The 18,157-nt window shown below is 53.0% G+C and overlaps 1 protein-coding gene across 1 annotated transcript; it reads left to right on the top strand.

The window, feature by feature from the left end:
* Positions 1 to 7,575: 7,575 nt before the first annotated feature.
* Positions 7,576 to 11,538, top strand: GDF7 (growth differentiation factor 7). The gene is made up of 2 exons (XM_068186689.1): positions 7,576 to 7,979; positions 10,457 to 11,538. The coding sequence occupies exons 1-2, from the start codon at positions 7,649 to 7,651 to the stop codon at positions 11,377 to 11,379; spliced, it is 1,254 nt and encodes a 417-aa protein (XP_068042790.1). The 5' UTR covers positions 7,576 to 7,648; the 3' UTR covers positions 11,380 to 11,538.
* Positions 11,539 to 18,157: the final 6,619 nt, after the last annotated feature.

The raw sequence follows: 18,157 nt of genomic DNA, 5'->3' as shown, positions 1-18,157 counted from the left end.
GCTTCTCTGGGCAACCTGTGGCTGTGCCTCATCACCCTCACCATAAAGAATTTCTTCCTATCATCCTATCTAAATCTCTCTCTTTTAGTTTAAAACTATTCCCCCTTGTCCTGTCACTGTCCACACATATAAAAAATGGCTCTGTTTCTTTTCTGAAGCCCCCTTTAAGTGCTGTAAGGCTGCAGTGAGGTCTCCCCAGAGCCTTCTCTTCTCCATCCTGAACAGCCCCAGCTCTCTCAACCCATCTCCATAGGAGAGATGCTCCACCCCTGGGATTATCTTTGTGTCCTACTATAAATAACAGGTCTGTGCCTTTCTTGTTGATGCAGAAGCAGATGCTACCCAAATACTGATGTCAGTACAGCCTATACCACCTTGTCTGCAAAGAGCTGAGATAGACAGTTGTGAACACACACCACCATGATGTGTTAGGAAATCAAGGGCATTCCTAAAAGGGCACTTGACATTCCATACTAATGTGTGTCAGTGGCTCCATCTATGCATCTGTCCCTGTTCAGAGGCATGCCTTTAACTTTAGTGGGAGAACTAAATAAATCTGCAGGGGCTGCAGGATGTAATACATTGCATATATCTCCTTTTATTGCATTTACCAATGGAAAGATACATAGGCAGAAAGCTTGCACTAAGTTACACCTCAAAACTTTGCAAAGGACCCTTCCTTAAGCGAGATGTGATTTGCTGTTTGTATTAACTCGATGACTCTTTGAGACAGAGACTCAAGTGTGAAATAAAATGGAACTTCATCTGACACACCCATAGTAAAAACTTTAACTCCTGATCTTGCGACTCACACTCAAGTCTGTCTAATGCACAGCACAGAGAAAAAGGGGTGTGCCCACAAAACGTGTTCCCATTTGCAGCCAGTTTTCCGTCTCCCTCCTTTTTACACAGGGCACACTTGTACTGGGTTCCTTTATGCGTATTTCACAGCCTACGCCGAGAGAAGCCAGAGGGGGTGCCTTCCGAGCTGCTAGTGCCTTCCGCATGCCAGCTGTGCCTCGGAAAACACCTTGCACGGAGCCGCAGTGCTATAAATCCCTTCTCCAGGAGATGGTGCTCCTGCCCCGGGAGAGCCTTCCCAGGGCTCGCACGCTTCCAGAGGATGCTCGGTCCCACCCGGCCCCTCTGCTGAGCTGGGACGGGCTGGCTCTGCCCATGGGATGGGTTCTTTTCCGACCTTCTCATGCTGCTCAGCAGCTGAAGGAGAAAGAGGCCCACGGCATGAATTTTTGTTTACAAAACAAAAAGTTGGAAAAGGCAAGATGGAAAAGGAAAGCAGAAATGGTGGAGTTAAAATGCAGAACTGGGTAGGAGACCAGGAGGTATCAGTGGTAAGGATTAGTTTGTGAACGGCTCAGTTTGCCCCATGGTGTGTGCTGGTGTCTGTGGGGCATTTCAGGTGACAGTCATCTCTCCTGTGGGCCCAAACCCCCCACGTGTGTCATGGAAGGACATGCTGCCCTTGCAGGGAGCTCAGGGACAATCTTGGATGGAAGTGATGCAGACCATGCAAAGCTGCAATCAAACACGACTTTGCACCACATCTTTTCCCCCACCCACACACCCACCTTCCTCCATTCCTTCTCCTCCTCACAGCCCAGCACAGCAGCAGGCACAGGGGAGTGAGGGAGGAGAGCTGGACTGGAGCTAAGGCTGGCAGGTCTTCTCTGGCCATCTGCACACCTCAGCCAACCCCCAGGGCTTGTTGGTGTCCCCAGAGTAACTGTCCAGGAAAGCAAATTTGCCAGAATTTAGTTCCATTTGTCAGGTCTGTGGCAGAAAATAAAAGCATGGGATTAGAGCATTGAAGTGAATGAGAGAGAAAAGGTAACAACAATACCAAAGGATAGGAAGATAACTTAAGGGGGAGAAAAAAACCCAGACACTTCCCTTCCATGTTCATAGCGGTGAACAGCTGCATCCGGAAAGTTATGAGTGAGATAACTGGAGTTATTACCAATAACTGGAGTTGCTGGTAAGTCCTTGCATTGCGATGGAAAGCAAAGAACTTGGGTTTTGTGTGGAGAAATTCTCTCTGAAGTGGCAGAGAAGTGGGCTTGGCACAACAGTCATGAGCAGCACTGGCTGGGAAGAGATGGGGAGAGGGCAGAGAAGGAACCTCCTAGGAGGAATTGGGAACTGGAAAGATCAGGGTGAGGTACTCTGTTCCTTTTGCGGTGTTCCCTTGGGTATCTGCTGGCAAATACTCTCCCAGCCAGGTCTTCCCTTCTCCTCCATGATGCCCCCAAATCTGAGGAGCCTTGACAAAGGGACTGGGAGCTAGAGGACAAGAAGTTGGGGAAGATGTGATGTGGGAAACTGATGAGAGAAAAAAAGACTGAGTGGAGATCAAAGGATTTAATGCATAAGAATAAGGAATCACAGAGCAGAGTCTGAGGAGAGCTGTAGGACAGTGCTTCCCCTCGTAGCATCTCATATGTTCATCCAGGGGTGGGGAGGAGACAGCTGACAGCTTTCTTGAGCTCTGTGACAGCTGTCTCAGCTGGACTCTGTGTTAATGCTGTAGGAACTGCTTTCTGGAAGTACTGCTCTCTCTCCAGGAACTAGTAATGGGAAGAAACTGGTTAGTTAGACTGAAAAGGAACCCAAAATGAAGGGAACTGAATCCCACCCCTTCCAGCTAGATGCTGGCCTAGACTACCACCGTGAGGACACTTGGGGTGAGTCATCACCATGATCCAGCATCCGTGATTGGTGCATTGACAAATTACTTGCTGACTCTGCACTTTTCAAAAAGCAGAGTCAGCTTTTAAATTTTTTAAAAATTAACTGAGCGCTCAATTGTGTTTTGACTCACTATTTTCAGGTGGCTTATGCCAGACCCTGTCGACCAGATGCCGAATAGGACAATTTTCCCTGAGGGGATATTGGAAAGCCTTTTTCAAGAAGCTTTTTTGTTTCCAGAAGGATTGAACTCTCTGCAAAGCATTTCCTGTCCCCTAGCTAGAGCACAGTGATCAAATTGCTCAAATAGAAAGTGATGTGAGACAAGCACAGCTTTAGGCAGCCAGACTGAGCTGACGTCAGGTCTCTGGGCCTGAAGCAAAGCAGCCTATGAGGTCCTTGAATCCATCTGATGTTTCATGCATGGAGTTTGTACCTTGACTTGTCTTATCTTCCCTGGCTATCCCTGAGCAGACAATCAGAAAGAATTCAGCTTGGCCTCAGTTTAAGTAAGTTTTGGAAGGAGTTGCTGGAAGATTTGGAAAGAAAACGATGGTGTTGCTTAGCTACTTGCTGAGCTGGCCCTGCCGTCACTTGTAGCCATCTCACTAGAAGACATTTGTTAAGTGAAGCCCCAAGGGGCTTCTTGTGTGGTCACTACATGAAAACACACTTTTCCAAATAGCCACTGGCATCAATAGTCTGATCACTGAACTTGCTCAAGACTTGAAAATCTGGTGGAGCTCCACTGGCTCAGCTAACAGAAACAGCTGCAAACACCTCCAGTTTTGAAGCGTGGAGGGGGTTTGTCACTGCAGCTTATTTCTATTCCATCAGAAAGGGCTGATGACAGGGAAGGTGAGGTGGAGGTGCACAGCTCTGGGAATGTAGCTGAGACATGAGGCATATGGTTATTCCTTGAAGATTTCCCTTCTGCCTCAGTTTCCTGCTTTGAGAAGTGGTCTTCCATGTCTGGTGGGGTTCTAATTAAATCAAATTCATTCCTGTGCTGAAGAGCATCAGTAGGGCAGCCCTTTTGCCAGGCTGGGACCTTGCCCACAGCTGTACAAGAGGAGGTAGCCATGGTAGGGTGATTCACCATGACCAGGACTCAAACCCTGAGCACAGAAATGATTCAGTGCTCCGCACACAAAGATCCCCAGCTGCCATGGACAATGCAGAAGGGCAAGTAGGGCAGTGCTGGGCACAAAAACAGGGAGCTCAGGAAGGGGGGCTGCAACGGAGGGGACAAGCCCAAGTGTCAGCCAGGCAGGAACTATTCCTTACTGACCCTGAAGCAATCACCATCCAAAAAATGTTCCCAGTAAAAAAACTGGGTTAGTGAGAAGACTGTCCCTTTTCTTTCCAGAAACCTGACCAGAAGGGTCTATTGGTCAAGGAAGGGAGAGACTGAAGTGGGACATGGTGCAAGCTGTTTCAGGAGTCAGGATCCCTCCTGGGCATACAGCCACTGGCTTAATGTTATTTGGGACTGGCTCTTAAGGAAAAATTAGAGGCAAATGTGGCCCTTCATCTTAGGTTTTGGCACACTTCCAATTTAATACTCGGTGAACAGGGTGTCAGGACAGTCTCAAAACTGTGTTTTTCAGCCCATGATAGAGGTACCCAGAGGATTTTTAAGGGTAAGAGCAAAGAGAGATGGAGCAAGTGAGCAGGGCTGGAGCCAGGATCACCACGCTGATTGAGGGGCCCCACGGGCAGGAGCACATCGCTGTGCCCACAGCAGTGGGGAGTGCCCTCAGGAGGAACTAGGCTATTTACTGGTGAAGCTGAACGGACATAAAATCTCCCTCAGTTATGTGGGTGTTTTTTTCTGTATAAACTTGCTAATTGAGTTGTAAAATAAAACTGCAGCCTTTCCTCTCCAATTTCTGCTGCTGCAGCAGCGTGCTAATTTGGGTTTGGAAGGGGGCTGGTAGAAGATGGCTTTTTGCCAGGGTGAAATTATGCACACAAGTTTTGCAGTGGGAGAGAAGGGAGCCCATCCCCAGCACGGGGAAGGACTGGGGGCAGGAGCTGCTGTGCTGCTGTGCAGGGCTCGGGAGGCTTGGGAAGGTCCTGCAGCTGGGCTGGGCTGGGCTGGGCTGATGGAAATTCAAGAAAGCCCAGAAGGGTTTAAATGAGGCTGCAATGGAGAACAGATGGGAAAGTCAGTGCTTGTGTGTCTCGATAGATGCTGTGTGGTTGGGAGGATGAGCTGTGGGATTTCACATCTACCCTCCAGCTCAACTGGGCAGGATTTGCTGCTTGGGTTGGGGTACCTGTGTGTGTGTGTGTGTGTTCATGTGCCTTCTGGCACTCACAGATGTGTGTCCATGTCACTGGTGTTGTGTGCGGGTGTGTGTGCCTGTGTCTGGGTCTCCATACAGACAACGAGCACAGGGATCTGCCTCTTGTCACCCAGCAGCACAGGGCTCTGTCATGGGGACAGCTGCACAGAGGGACAAGGATGGTGTGGTGCAAATTGATGCACAGGAACCCATTGCTCAGCTCTGCCATCTCACAGCAGGCAGGGATTTGGCCCTGGTGCCCACACCGGGGGCTGAGGACTGGTCTGTGGGCAGTAAAAGTTGTGGGGGAAGAACAAACAGGAGGCACAGCTGTCTGTTGTATCAATGTAACTTTAATTTTTGAAACATACACATCAAAAATGCAGTGACAGTGACAGTTCCAGTGCCAGGGAATTTGGTGAAGCTTGGTGTTCCACATGTGTGGCAGGTACATGCACCCCAGCCTGCAGGAGGATGTACAGACTTGGGGGTTTAACGCTAGGCCCACACTCACCATTTTTGTACCTTTCACTGTTACCTGTGTGAAACAGTTCCAGGCAGGATGCTCCAGAAACCATTGCAAGAAGCCCAGAGGTTTATGGATAACTTGTCTGCCCATTCAACAGTCCTTCCCAGCCCATCATCCTTCCATCCTTTTGCTGACCGTTTTGATCCCTTCCTTGGCCACTGAGTGCTGCCATAGGCTGCAGTGGGAGCATCAGGAGCACAGTTTGGAGCCTGGGGCTGCGCTTTGAGGTGGGATTAAGTGGGACAGGACCAGACAGTGCCTTTCAGCCTTTCCATCTTTGGGAAGAGACGCCCTGAGCACTGAGCCCTGCTGCCATGTTCTGGTTCTGGGAGGGCTCCCGAGTGGAGTCTCAGCACCCTGGCCAGGGGGGGAATGAGGCCTCAGGTCTGGGAGGTCTTATCAGATGGTTTTTAAAAATGACCTTTAGTATCTGAATAACATCAGGCTGGATTTAATAAGAGACTGACAGAAGAGTAACAGTTAATGAAGCCTTCCTCTGTGAGCCCTTCCTCTGCCTCCTGCCCCAGCTGGGTTAGGCTCTGGGGGGTCACTTACTGCTGGGGGGGTGGTGTGTGCAAGGCCCCGTGTGAACACGCTGAGTGTGCAAATGCCATGCAAGCCATGCCAACTCCGTGTACAGGCTGTGCAAGCCCCGTGCAAAGGCTGTGCAAAAGCTGTGCAAACCCTGCAAGTGCTGCGCAAGGTGTGCAAATGGCTTCAGGCCTGGCCATCCAGCGCTGCTTGGGACAGGAATTTGTTGGGATGGGGTTTTCTTGGGGTGGTGTCCTGGGAGTGCCGTCCATGTCTCTGCACAGCGTGTGTGTGTACATACCGAGCAAAGCCGCTGGTTGGCATTAGAAACCCGCTGGCGATACTGTGACAAGACACCTGTAAAATTACAGCAGAAAGAAATCCAAGAGGCTGCAGTGACAAATGCTCGTGAGAAGTGATTGTTTCGGGGGGGAGAAGAAAAAAAAAAAGTGCTGTTTGTTTTGGCGAAACACCTACATTCCTTCAAATAAATCATCACAGCACTTGTTTTTGTATTTGCGGAGAAATCGCAACAGACATAACCAGGGACTTAAGGGACTTGAAATAACATCCTAGTAAATACCCCACTTTGTTATTTTAATCGAGACCCAAGGAAACATCTGAATTTTACCAAGGAAACCCTACGCGAGGGAAAACATCAGCCCGCAGCCCGGCTGGGTCTTTGTTTTGCTCCGGTGTCCGACTCCCGAGGAGGAATTACCGGGGCCGATGGAGGCTCGGGGCAGCCCGGGGCATCTCGAAGCGCGGCCCCGGGGCCGCTCCATAGCGGGTCGCTCCGGCTTCCCCGGCCGCTCCCGGCCCGGCCCCGCCGCTGGCATCACCCCCGCGAGCCAGTGTCGGGGAAAAGGGGTCTGCCCGAAACATGGGGTGGCGGTTCCTCCGTTCGAAACAGAGCCAGGACAGCCCCATCTCCAGTGAAGAACAGGGACCTCCGCCCCAGGATGGGGTGGTGAGTGAACCGCTCCAATATGGGGTGAAGTTTCCCGGTCCAGTCTTCGATACGGGGGATTTCCTGCTCCGAAATGTCACCCCTGCAAACAGAGGTGGTGGTGGCCCCCCAACCTCCCGCCATCCCGAACTGGGGTCGCCTTCCACAGTCAAACACAACCCCATTCCACCCCACAGTTAGGCTAGGGTGACGCCTTGGCACGGGGCTGTGGGACGCAGCTCCCCACGCCAAAGGAGGGGTGCGGGTGCCCCCACCGGCTGCGAGCCCGGAGCCTTGAGGGATCTGTCACCTGCCGGGTGACACGGAGCGGGATCCGATGGAGGGCCCGGGGATCCCTCACCTGGCGATCCGGGGGTCTCTCACCTGCCGGGGCGGGCGGGTCGGAGCCCGAGGGGGGGTCCGGAGGGTCTCTCACCTGCCGGGGCGGGCGGGGCGGGTGCGGGGCGCGGGCGGCGCTCGGGCGGGGAGGGGCGAGCGGCCGGCAGGGGGCGCCCCCGGGCGGCGGGCGGCCGCGGCCGCGGCGGTGGCGGCGGCGGCGGCGGCGGCGGGCGAAGACGATGTTCAAAAGCGGGCGGGGAGCGGCGGCGGCAGCAGCTCCGCGCCGAGCCCCGGGCCGCCGCCATGCGCCTCCGCGCCGCCGCCGCCGCCCTCTGCCTCTGCCTGCTGGGCGCCTGCCGCCTTCGCCGCGGGCTGGAGGCCGCCGCCGTGCGCGGCCCGTCAGCCGCCGCTCCCCAGCGACCCTCGGCAGCCGCGCCTTCCTCCGCCTCCTCCTCCTCCGCCGCCGCCGCCGCCTCCCCCTTCTCCTCCCCGCCGCGGAGGGACGGGGCTCTCCGCAACGGCACGGTGGTGCCGCATCATTACATGGTGGCCCTGTACCAGCGCCTGGCCGCCCGCCGCTCCCCCGGCCGCCGCGCCGACACCGTGACGGGCTTCGCGGAGCGGGCGCGCAGCGGTGAGTGCGGTGAGCCGCGGCCGAGCAGGGGAGCGCGGACCCGCCGCCCCGCCGGGACTGCGCCGTCGGGCGGGAGAGAAGTCGATGCTTGGGCTTCGGAATGGGCTTGGGGATGAGGATGCGGCTTGGGGATGGAGACGGTGTTCCGCATGGGTGTGGGGATCGGGCTCCTGTGTGGATGTGGGGATGGATACACGGGGTTGTGCATCACTCTGAGCGTGAGTTTGGGGACGTGATGGCACACGGAGAGGATGCTTGCATGCTGGTCCGAGCACGGGGCTGTGCCTGGGATAGGACTGTGCGTTGGTTGGGGAATGGGGTTGTGCGTTGGTTTCCGCACGGGGTAATTGCAGGGGATGGAGCTTCACGGGACAGGGGCTGCGCATCCCGATCGTTTAACGGGAATGAAACCGTGCGCGAATCTGAGCGTGGGAGTGGGGGCGAGGACGGGGCTGGGAGTGGGGTTGTGTGTGAGCATACGGTTAGGAGGGTTGACGATGGGGACAGCAAAAGGTTTGTGCCTGGCACCAGTGAAGGGGTTTGCCGACGGAGATGAGCGTGGCGCAGAGCGGGGGTCTGCGGTGGCGATGGGGTTGCACACACCGTCGGTATCAAGGATGGCGCTGGGTTCTGGGGATGCGGTTCGGGACGGGGAGAGAGGTGCAGCCGGCCAGGACGGGATGAGCGGCGGTGCGGAGGCTCTCGGGACCTCCCGCCACCTGATGCGGGGCCGGGGGTGCGGCGCACTTTGAGAGCAGCTTCTCCGCGCGGCATCCCCCGTCCTGCCAGAGCCTTTGCAGCCCGAAAAACTCCACGGTGCACCGCGACGGGCCGGGCCGGGCCAGGGAGGGAGCGCAGCCACGGTGTCCCGCGGGGTACTCGGCCCCGGGCGGCCGCGGCGCTCCGGGACGACTCCCGCTAACGCCGCCGGCTGAGCTCGGCATCGCGGTCCCCTTCTCCCTCTTCGCCCTCTTCTGCCCTCTTCATACCCACGATAATAATAATAATAATAATAATAATAATTATAATAATGTATATACGCACCTAACGATACACTTTTAACAAATATATATATATATATATGTGTACTTCGCGCCCTGCCGGCCAAGTACGCTTGGCTGGAGGAAAAAAAAAAACCATTCCCGATCGAATAAAATGGAAACGCAAACTGAAAAGTAGCGGCAGCCGCACCCCGTCCCTGTCGCTGGCTGCCTTGTGGTGGGAGAACCCCCCTAGCCCCATACCCACACCCAGAAGGGGTCCTATCCTGCCGGCAGCTTTTGCGGGAGGAGGTTTACTGCAAGCTGATGGGGAAACGTCGGGGGAGCGAGGCGGGACCGGCAGGAGGATGCTCCGGTGGAAGGGTGGGCAGTTCGGCTTGTGAGAGCTGAGCGAAAACTGAGCACAGGTCCTGGGAAGTTTCAGCGCAAAACGAAACCAGATGAACTCTTCAAAGGGATCTCCTTATCTGCTCTTATCTGCTTCTCATAGGAATTTTAGATCTGCTTTTCAAATAGTAATTTTAATAACCATAATGAATAATAATACTACTATTCATGCTAATAATAGGAGCAGCAGCAAATGACAGGGAGAAGAAGTTTCCCCCGCGGCGGGCGGTGCAGGCTGCACCCAGCGGCGCTGCCGGCGGGGGTGGGCGGGTGCGGGGCGGGGGTGTCGCTGCTCTGCCGGCAGCGGGTCGGGGCGCTCCGGGCACAGTAGAGATGTTTGCAGCATGCCCAGGTCAGGTTTCTCGTTAACGAGGGAGAAAACAAAAAACAACCCTCCCAGAAGTCAATTCACCTCTTCTTCCCAGCTCCACCTCCTTTGGTGTTTCTTTTTTTAATTCACATTGAGTATATTTATTCAGTGCCAGAAACTGCACAAGTATGTGTCAGGTCTTTGGATCCACTAAAAATAGTGCCAAACTGAGGCTGGGCTCACTTTCAGCTGCTGTGGGTGCCTCTATGAGACCTGTGTGCCCGTGCCTATCTGCGAGGGGAAAGTGGAATTTTTAACAGCATTTTTATGTGTGTGACACTTGGGGCAGAAGAAGTAGGTGACAAACTGCTGACTGGGGATGGTAACATGCTGCACAGGTTCAGGTGTGGCATCCGTGCCAAAACAGAATAGTGGTGCATCTGGGGTCACTGGAACACCTGGGAGGAAGCAAAGAAGCCTCCTCAGGATGTAGAAAAGAGTGCTGATGAAAAGCTACTTGTTTGAACTGGTTCCTCCTTCCCTCTGCACCTTCTCCTCCCCATTTGTTTTTGGTTCCTCCAACCAGAGTGATGCTCCTGGATGCAGGACACACAGCCTGTGTCCCGCTGGGATGCTCAGGAAGCCATGCTGCACAGCAAGATGTCCCTCTCCCGTTACCTCTGCGTCCCTTCCACCTCCCTAATGAGAGCTTGGCTTTGGCTTGCAGATATTTAAATCTTTTTTTCCTTTTTTTTCCCCTTCTGTGTTATCTCTTCCAGATGCCTCCCCATCTGCCGCGGAGCAGCGATACCTCTTTGACATCTCCAGCCTGCCCGATGCAGAGGAGGTGACGAGTGCAGAGCTGCGGATCCTGCGCTCCCTCCCTGAAAACCAGAGCTTGGCCCTGTCCCCCGAAGGCACCTTCCACCACCTCCTCCTTGCCACCTGCCCGAGCCAGGACGGCGAGGAGCCCCGGCTGCTGGACTCCAGGGCTGCAGACGTTTTGGACACGGGCTCCTCCAGATGGGAGGTGTTTGATGTCTGGGAGGCCTTGCGAGATCAGAGGGAGAGATCGCTCTCGGGAAAGCTGCTGTGCTTCCTGCTGAGGATCGTCTCGGATCGGTCGGGGCAGCTCCTGCCCCCCCGGCAGCTGGGCTTCGGCAAACCCCGGCCACAGCCCCATGAGCGAGCCCTGCTCGTGGCCTTCTCCCGCACCCAGAGGAAGGAGAACCTCTTCAAGGAGATCCGGGACAAGATCAAGGCCCTGGGCAGCCCTCCCCTCCTGGAGCCCCCCGATCCTGGCCAGGAGGCGTATCTCAAGCGAAGGAAGAGGAGGACCACCATTGCCGCCCGGTCTGGGGGCAGGGGCCATGGGAAGAAGGCGAAGACTCGCTGCAGCAGGAAGCCCCTGCACGTGAACTTCAAGGAGCTGGGCTGGGATGACTGGATAATCGCCCCCCTGGATTACGAGGCCTATCACTGTGAGGGGGTCTGCGACTTCCCCCTGCGCTCCCACCTGGAGCCCACCAACCATGCCATTATCCAGACGCTGATGAACTCCATGGACCCGGAGTCCACCCCCCCGAGCTGCTGCGTGCCCTCCAAGCTCAGCCCCATCAGCATCCTCTATATAGACTCTGGGAACAATGTGGTTTACAAACAGTATGAGGACATGGTTGTGGAGACGTGTGGCTGCAGGTAGCAATTTCTGCAGCTCTCCCTATCCCTCTTGGCCTTGCTCAGCAGCCCTACCCATTTTATATATATATATATATATATATATATATATATATATATAAAATGTATATATATATATAGATATATACACACATGCACATTTTGGTGTGTGCCTTTCCAAAAGCCAAGCGTCCCCTGTCTTCCCTGGGCCACCCTGTCCATGACCCCAAGAGGGATGGGGGATGGCCTCTGAGACTGAGGCTGCCACCATCTCTGTGCCTTGCTGGGTCCCCCCTGGAAAGGGGGCCACACAGCCTGGCAGAGCCCACAGGGAATGTCTCCTCAGCCTCTGAGCTCTGCCTGATTCACTTGGTTTGCCTAAGTTGAGCTGACAGCTTCTTTCCCAAAGGTTTTGGAAAATGTCTAGCCAAAATTGTCTTGGTTGGAATCATGACCTGGGGTGGGGGGGAGGTGGAGTGGTGTCTGCAGCAGAGGGATCGGGCCAGCATCACCCTCTGGCTGTGGCAGTGGGTTGGAGGTGAGGAAGGAATGCTCTTTTCTTTGAGTCAAAGGAGTTTTTCTGGCAGTCTTCAGATTGCTGCCCTGGGTTTCCTGGTGGAAAATAAGGGATCCCTGGGGGAAGGCAGGGGGTGGAGAACATGTGGCTGGCGTGGGCTGTAATCACTTGGTCCAGGCCTGTTTGCAGTGAGGAGAGGTTTGTGAGTCTGCTGGCAGAGACAGGAATGAAGGAGAACCAGAGGCTGAAAGAGTCAGGTCTGAAGCAGAGCTTGTGCTCTTAGAAAGATGGGAGTGGCCCTGGGAGGTGTTAGCTGGAGATGCCTCCACTCCACATGGTCAGAATGTGTTGTCTGTGTCCTGCAGGAGGTACTGGCTGGTGAGTCCCCTCACTTTCCTGCACAAAACTGCATTTCCAAGGCATACTGGGAACCCAGCATCAGGCCCGCAAATCACACAGCCATCCTGAGCACGTCTGGAGAGAAACAAAGGTCCCAAGTTCCCTAGGGAGGAGCCATTTCACTCGGGTTCTTCTCTTTCCAAATAATCTCTATAAAAGCACTAAGCTCCACCCTATCTTCCTTTGGCATCGATTTCCCAGGGAGCTGTGTCCCTCCCTGGAGTGCTGGCTGCTCTCTGCTCCATTAAGGGAGCTGGATCCTCCAGGAACAGATCTTTCCCATGCAGAGGGCTGAGTGCTACCCTCAGGGACTTCTATATGAAGTGGGGTGCTTTGACGTGTGCTGAAAGGGCTGCAGGGTTTTAGTAACTCAGGAGCTGAGTTAATAAATTACACCTTTAAACCAGAGAAGCTCTTCATCCATGCCAGGGCGTGCTTTGGGTGCTGGGAAGCTTTTCTGCTGCACCTCAGTGTGTTTTGGTACCAAATTTTGGCTTTCTGGGTGGCTTGGCTTAGACCAGAGATGCATTTGCACAGATTTGGTGTTTGTTGTTTTTCTTGTGGCCAGGGTGTTAGTGTATAAGCATCAGTGCTTATTAGTGATGGTAGTTTGCTTTTGGAGGAGATAAATTCCTGCTGGAAAATATGGGGGTTTTTCCTACTTAAATCCAGTTGTTCTCCATGGCAGGGGTGTTCTGCTGGGAGGGCTGAGCCTGGCCAGGGCAGAGAGGGGGTCGCCTCAAAGAGCTCTGCTGAGATCCAAATAATTTCAAAGATCAGGAAAGCCTTGGTGAGGTTCAACAGCCCCTTCCCCCCAAGTGCATCAGTAGGAAGTAAATGTGTCCATTGAAAACAGTGACAGATCCACTGGGATAACACCCCCAGCCTCCCTCCATCCTCACCCACGGAGCCTGCTCTGCATCCTCAGACTGGGGCAGCTGGCAGCTCAGAGGAGCGAGTGTGGTGCCTGTAAGTGTCATGTACCCCTCTGACACCTGCAGAGCTCCTCTGGCTTTACATCCGTGCATCCAAGAGGAAAATCCATCTCCCTACCTCAGCATGAATGTAAATATATGCTAATGATGTACCTGTCTCCAGGGGGATGCTCAGAGATGGAGGTTGGGCAGGGAGGGGAGGAAAGATCAGGTCCATGCCATGGGTTTTCTCCCTGTCAGCATCTGGGGAGGCTGAGGTTCCTGAGTGTGTGAGGAGGGGTCAGCATGAGGGTTTGTGGATTTCCTCTACCCTTTGACTTCAGCCCAGCTGGTTGGAGAAGGAGGTTGGCGCAGTAGTGCTTGAGCTGCCAGATTCTACATCAGTTATAAAGTTACCAAGCTTTGGAAGTACCTAATTTTTCAATTGCCTTTGGTTTTGTTTGATAGTTTTTCTCACTGCTGAGACAATTTTTAAAATGTTTTTGTTTCTCTTACCCCCTCCCCTTCCTCCAAATATTTGTGGTGAAGGTTCATGGGCAGTTCAAATCCAAGCAAGATATATATATATAGCTCCTGGCAGCCCCTGCTGTCTGGTGGCTCTTGTGAGCCTCCACCAAAAAGGTGTCCTGAGACCTGCTCCTGTGGTACTGTGTCCAAGGGGTGGTAATGCCAGTGATTCCCATTCTTGTGGGTTTTTTTTCAGCCAGAGTTGCAGGAAATTGACAGATGTCACCCACCTCAGGTCTGGAGGTGGCTGATGGAGAGTAGGGTGACAGGTTGGGTCTTGCAACTCCTCACCCCAACCCTGACTCTGGGGCAGTGCTCACTGCTGGGACTTTTGTCCTGAACCCCATGATGGCTTTGCTGGTGCTGGGGACAAAGGCAGTGGCTCAGTTGCTGCAGTTCCATGGCCTGGATCACTAGGATAGACGAGAGGGGAAGATCTGGGAGGAGCGCAGAGGCCACTGCTGGCAGCGATGCTGTCCATGGTTTCACCTGTTGGGAACCTGACTTGGCTCTGCTGGCTGTGGACACCCCTGAACAGGAGTGTTTGGTGGGGGAGCAAACTTCATCCCCCCGAGAGGAGCCCAGCAGTGCTGGGGCCTGTGCCAAGTACCTCCTGTTCCTTCCCTGGGCAAACAACCTCTGGAGGACAAAGGGAGGACAAAGGATGGAGTTGGATCCTCTTCCTGCTTGGGGCTGCTCCAGGGGGATGTGTATGAGCAGGGCAGGGGTGGAGGAGAGTGGAGCTGGGGGCTTTGGTGGGTAACTGTGCTGATCCTCCCGAGCGAGTGTATCAGCTGCAGGGCTTGGCGGTAACGTTGCTCGTTGCTCCCAGAGGAGCATTTCCAGAGCAAAAGCCACCACTGTCCCCTTTATGAATCCCTGTATGATGACTGCAAGGGCTGCCTCTCCATCCTCAGGCAGATTTGGAGATTGCCCCAAACAGTGGGACTAGTCTTGGGCAACAACCGTCAGAGCCGTTGCAAATGTGTAGAGGTTTACGTTAAATATTTGGGGAAAAAAGTCACAGAAAGAGTTGTAAAGCTCTGCCCAGGGAAGTATAGTCACCATCCCTGGAAGTGTTCAAAGACTGTGTGGATATGGCGCTTGAGGAGACGGTTTAATGGTGAATATGGTGGTGATGTGGGGTCGATGGTAGGACATGATCTTTTCCAACCTTAATGACTGCATGATTCTAAGTGGAAATGGTGGGTGTGAAAGCCTTTCCCAGGCAAGGAGGTTCTCTCAGCTGACTTGTTGCAGCCCTGCACAGTTGGGGCAACACAGGGATGTGTCTGTAGAGGGCATGGAGCAGTGAATCCTGCCTTTGGAGAGAGGTTGGTGGGGCACTGGCTGCAGGATAGTGGTGGCCCAGCCCAGCCCCCATCCTTGGAGCTGCTTCTCCGAAGAACATCACACTATAATGCCAAAGGAAAGGCCCAGAAAAAATGTATTTCTGATCAATTGCCTCTTGCCTGAGCTGATTTTTGGGCACATGTAAACTTTATAAATACGAGACTAGGGGTTGAACATGGACAAATATTAATTCAGCAGTCTCAGAGTGATTTTAATGGATAATTATAGGTTCTCAATCTGCAGTATTTATACAACCTTTCCAGTTAAAAAAAACCCAAACAGTTTCCATGCAGTGCATATTCTCCTGAAGGATTTGTTTGACCTTGAGCACCATTTTTATCTGCAGGATATAATTACAGTGAAACTAGAAATATTAAGCATTTGAAAAGGACTGTGTATCCGTGCTTAACTGGCTCCCTCCTCTCTGACATGGGAATGTAATTGCACAGGAGTAGGGAAACTTGCAGAGTGATCTAATTTGACCTAGAAGCACTGGGGCTGGGATTTGGGGAAACTCGCCCAGTTGGAACAGGGACTGACTGGTGTATGTGCCTTATCTGGGGGTTCTTTGAGCTTGTGCTCAAGCCATTGCCTTCAGAAACAGTCAGAAGCAAAATGACTTTATACCCTATTTAACCCTGGTCACCAGGGGTGCTTCTGGCCTAGAAATATTTCCCAGGAATCACAGATTTTATTTTTTTTTAAAAAGGAATAATTGCTTTTTAATTCTCTTTAAACAAGGGGGCTTTTCTAACCATGTGTGTCCCCCCCCCCCTATTTTTTTTCATCATACTTCAAATCAAATGATAGGAAGGAAATCAGTATCCTCTGGCAGAGAGAAGGATTCATATGGAAAAGGGCTTGATGTAGCTTCATCCTGGCACAGCTGCATTGATCCCAGTGGCCTCACTTCTGATCAGCACTGGCAGATGGAGCCACATCCTCTTTGCCTGTTGGCTGATGGTTGGCATACCCATGAGGAAAAGGCTTCAAAGGCACAGTTCTGATTAAAAGCAAACCCCAAGCCTTGAGCCTTCTGCTCAAGTCTGAGTGCCAGCGATTCCTGAGTGCCTTTGCACCCCATGGGTTTTAACCCAGCCCTTGGCTGTGCAGCTCTCACTGGGCCGTGGTTTATCCATCACACTGCTCTTGCAAAACAAACAGCTCCTTTCACAGTTTTAAACCCTTATCCCACACGCACGAAAGTGGCATTTGGGGACAGTCACGAAAGTGGCATTTGGGGACAGTCACCTGTGCTGGCCCCCACAGAGAAGCAGACACACACACCCCCCGCTGTTGGCAGGGAGGAGACAAGACAGGCTGGGACATCCCTTGGGAGCCCCTGGGAATGCAGGTCCCAAGGGCTGCATCTGGGCAAATGGAGCAGAGCACCTTGGATGCTGAGGGGCTGCCATGGCTTTGATCTTCAGCCTTAACAGGAGTTTTGCCCTGAGCTTCTGCTTGATTGTATCGTTAGCAGTGTTTATAGTTAGATCAAAACCCGCAGGACCCATGTTAAAGTGGCAGATACATCATAAATGCCAGCCCAGCTCATTCTTGTGTTGGACTAAAACTGGTGGGAAATGCCATAGCTTCCTGCTGAGCACGGATTGAGTTCTGAAATCCAAGTGCCTTCTCTTTTGTCTGTGCTGGGGCAGCAGGGCCATGTGCCACAGAGAAAAAACCCTTTGTAGGGCAATGGCAGCTCTGGGTATTGCACAGAGGCTGCCACCTGAAATGGGGCCGTGTGCCACTGTGTGTGACAGATGATCAGAACCAAGGGCTATCTCATGGACCTGGCTGGACAGTTCCATCACATCACTTCCTGTGTCCCCTGTCCTGGGTGCAGCTGGAGTTGTGGGCTGAGTTTTTCTGTCTTCACATCATGCTCTGGGTAGGTGAATGGATGGGAAAACCTGTGTGGGAAAAAAACAAGGTCTTTGAGAGCAGTGTGATTCTTTTTTTAAGTCCTTATGACCAGCAGATCATGGGTGTCCCACTGGCCTCAGAGCAGCTCCCTTGGCATCAGGGATCCCTTTATGTGGGGTCAGAATGGAGAAGCAGGGTGGCAGGACCAGAGTGTAGCAGTGTCCCCACTGTGGGAATGTGTCCTCCATGAAAACACAATGAGGAAAGGAGTTGGGTGTTGCCCCAAACGCACCGCTACAATTGGGGAGTACCTGTTCTATGGGTGGGGTGTTGCTGATGGTCGGGAACCTGTGAATTTGTGTGGGAGGGGGAGAGTTTTTCTGTCTTTCCTACATTTGAATTAATGGCTAGTAAAAGAGTGAAATGTTCCACCGGGCTGGTGTGTGTGACACAATTTTGTCATAAGCTGGTTTATGTCTTTCAAGGTAAAACCAGCTGCATTCAGTCCTTCTAAGCTCTTTGTTCCTAGTACAACATGTTGCGAGGTACATAGAGGTGCAAAGATATCTTGGAAAATCACTTATGTCCTACCAGCCAGTGATCTGGGCCTTCAGAAAATGACAAAAATTTGGAATTCATGCTGGTGTAACCCACTGACGAAGGAGCCCACCTACATCTTAAAGGATGTTTTGCATCTTTGCACCTCAAGACACAAATGGCCCTGTGTCTGCTTTTCGCTTTTACTGGCTGCAGTACTCAAACAACACCTGAATTTTCCATGTTGGAGAGGAGCCTGATACAGGTGGTGGTGGGAAGGAGCACTGGCAGGGTGATGGATGCACCATGTTTGACTCTTGCTCAGTGGATGGACTAGGGTAGGAAGCTTGGGCAGCAGAGTATTTGCATGGAACTGGTATTGAAAAATCTTAAACCAAAGCCTGATCCATTCCCATCCATTCCATGGATGGAACCAGAACTCCACACATTTTCAATGGTTTTTCAGCAGGTTTTGCTCTCCATTTTTCTGTCATCACCACTTAATAGTTCAGTCATACATTTTGTGAGCTCATTTTTCTGCTTTGATACTTGTGCTCATGCTTTGGGTTTTCAGGATGGGGTGTGTGGAGGCTTGCTGTGGTGTTTGGTGGAGCAGGAGGGTGGGGAAGGGAAGGCTGAGGCTCAGCAGCAGGAGGACTTGGTGCAGTCTCTGCCTTTGGGCAGGG

This window comes from Anomalospiza imberbis, chromosome 3 (assembly GCF_031753505.1).
Source record: "Anomalospiza imberbis isolate Cuckoo-Finch-1a 21T00152 chromosome 3, ASM3175350v1, whole genome shotgun sequence".
NCBI classification, from domain to species: Eukaryota; Metazoa; Chordata; class Aves; order Passeriformes; family Viduidae; genus Anomalospiza; species Anomalospiza imberbis.
The sequence above is the reverse complement of the archived record's forward strand: the minus strand, read 5'-3'. Positions and strand labels throughout refer to the sequence as shown.

Bases quoted from the DNA above. Each gene is read 5' to 3' on its own strand.
- GDF7 (XM_068186689.1), top strand. From the start codon at position 7,649: ATGCGCCTCCGCGCCGCCGCCGCCGCCCTCTGCCTCTGCCTGCTGGGC. The intron at 7,980-10,456 runs GTGAGTGCGGTG...TATCTCTTCCAG, and splicing joins CGCGGAGCGGGCGCGCAGCG to ATGCCTCCCCATCTGCCGCG.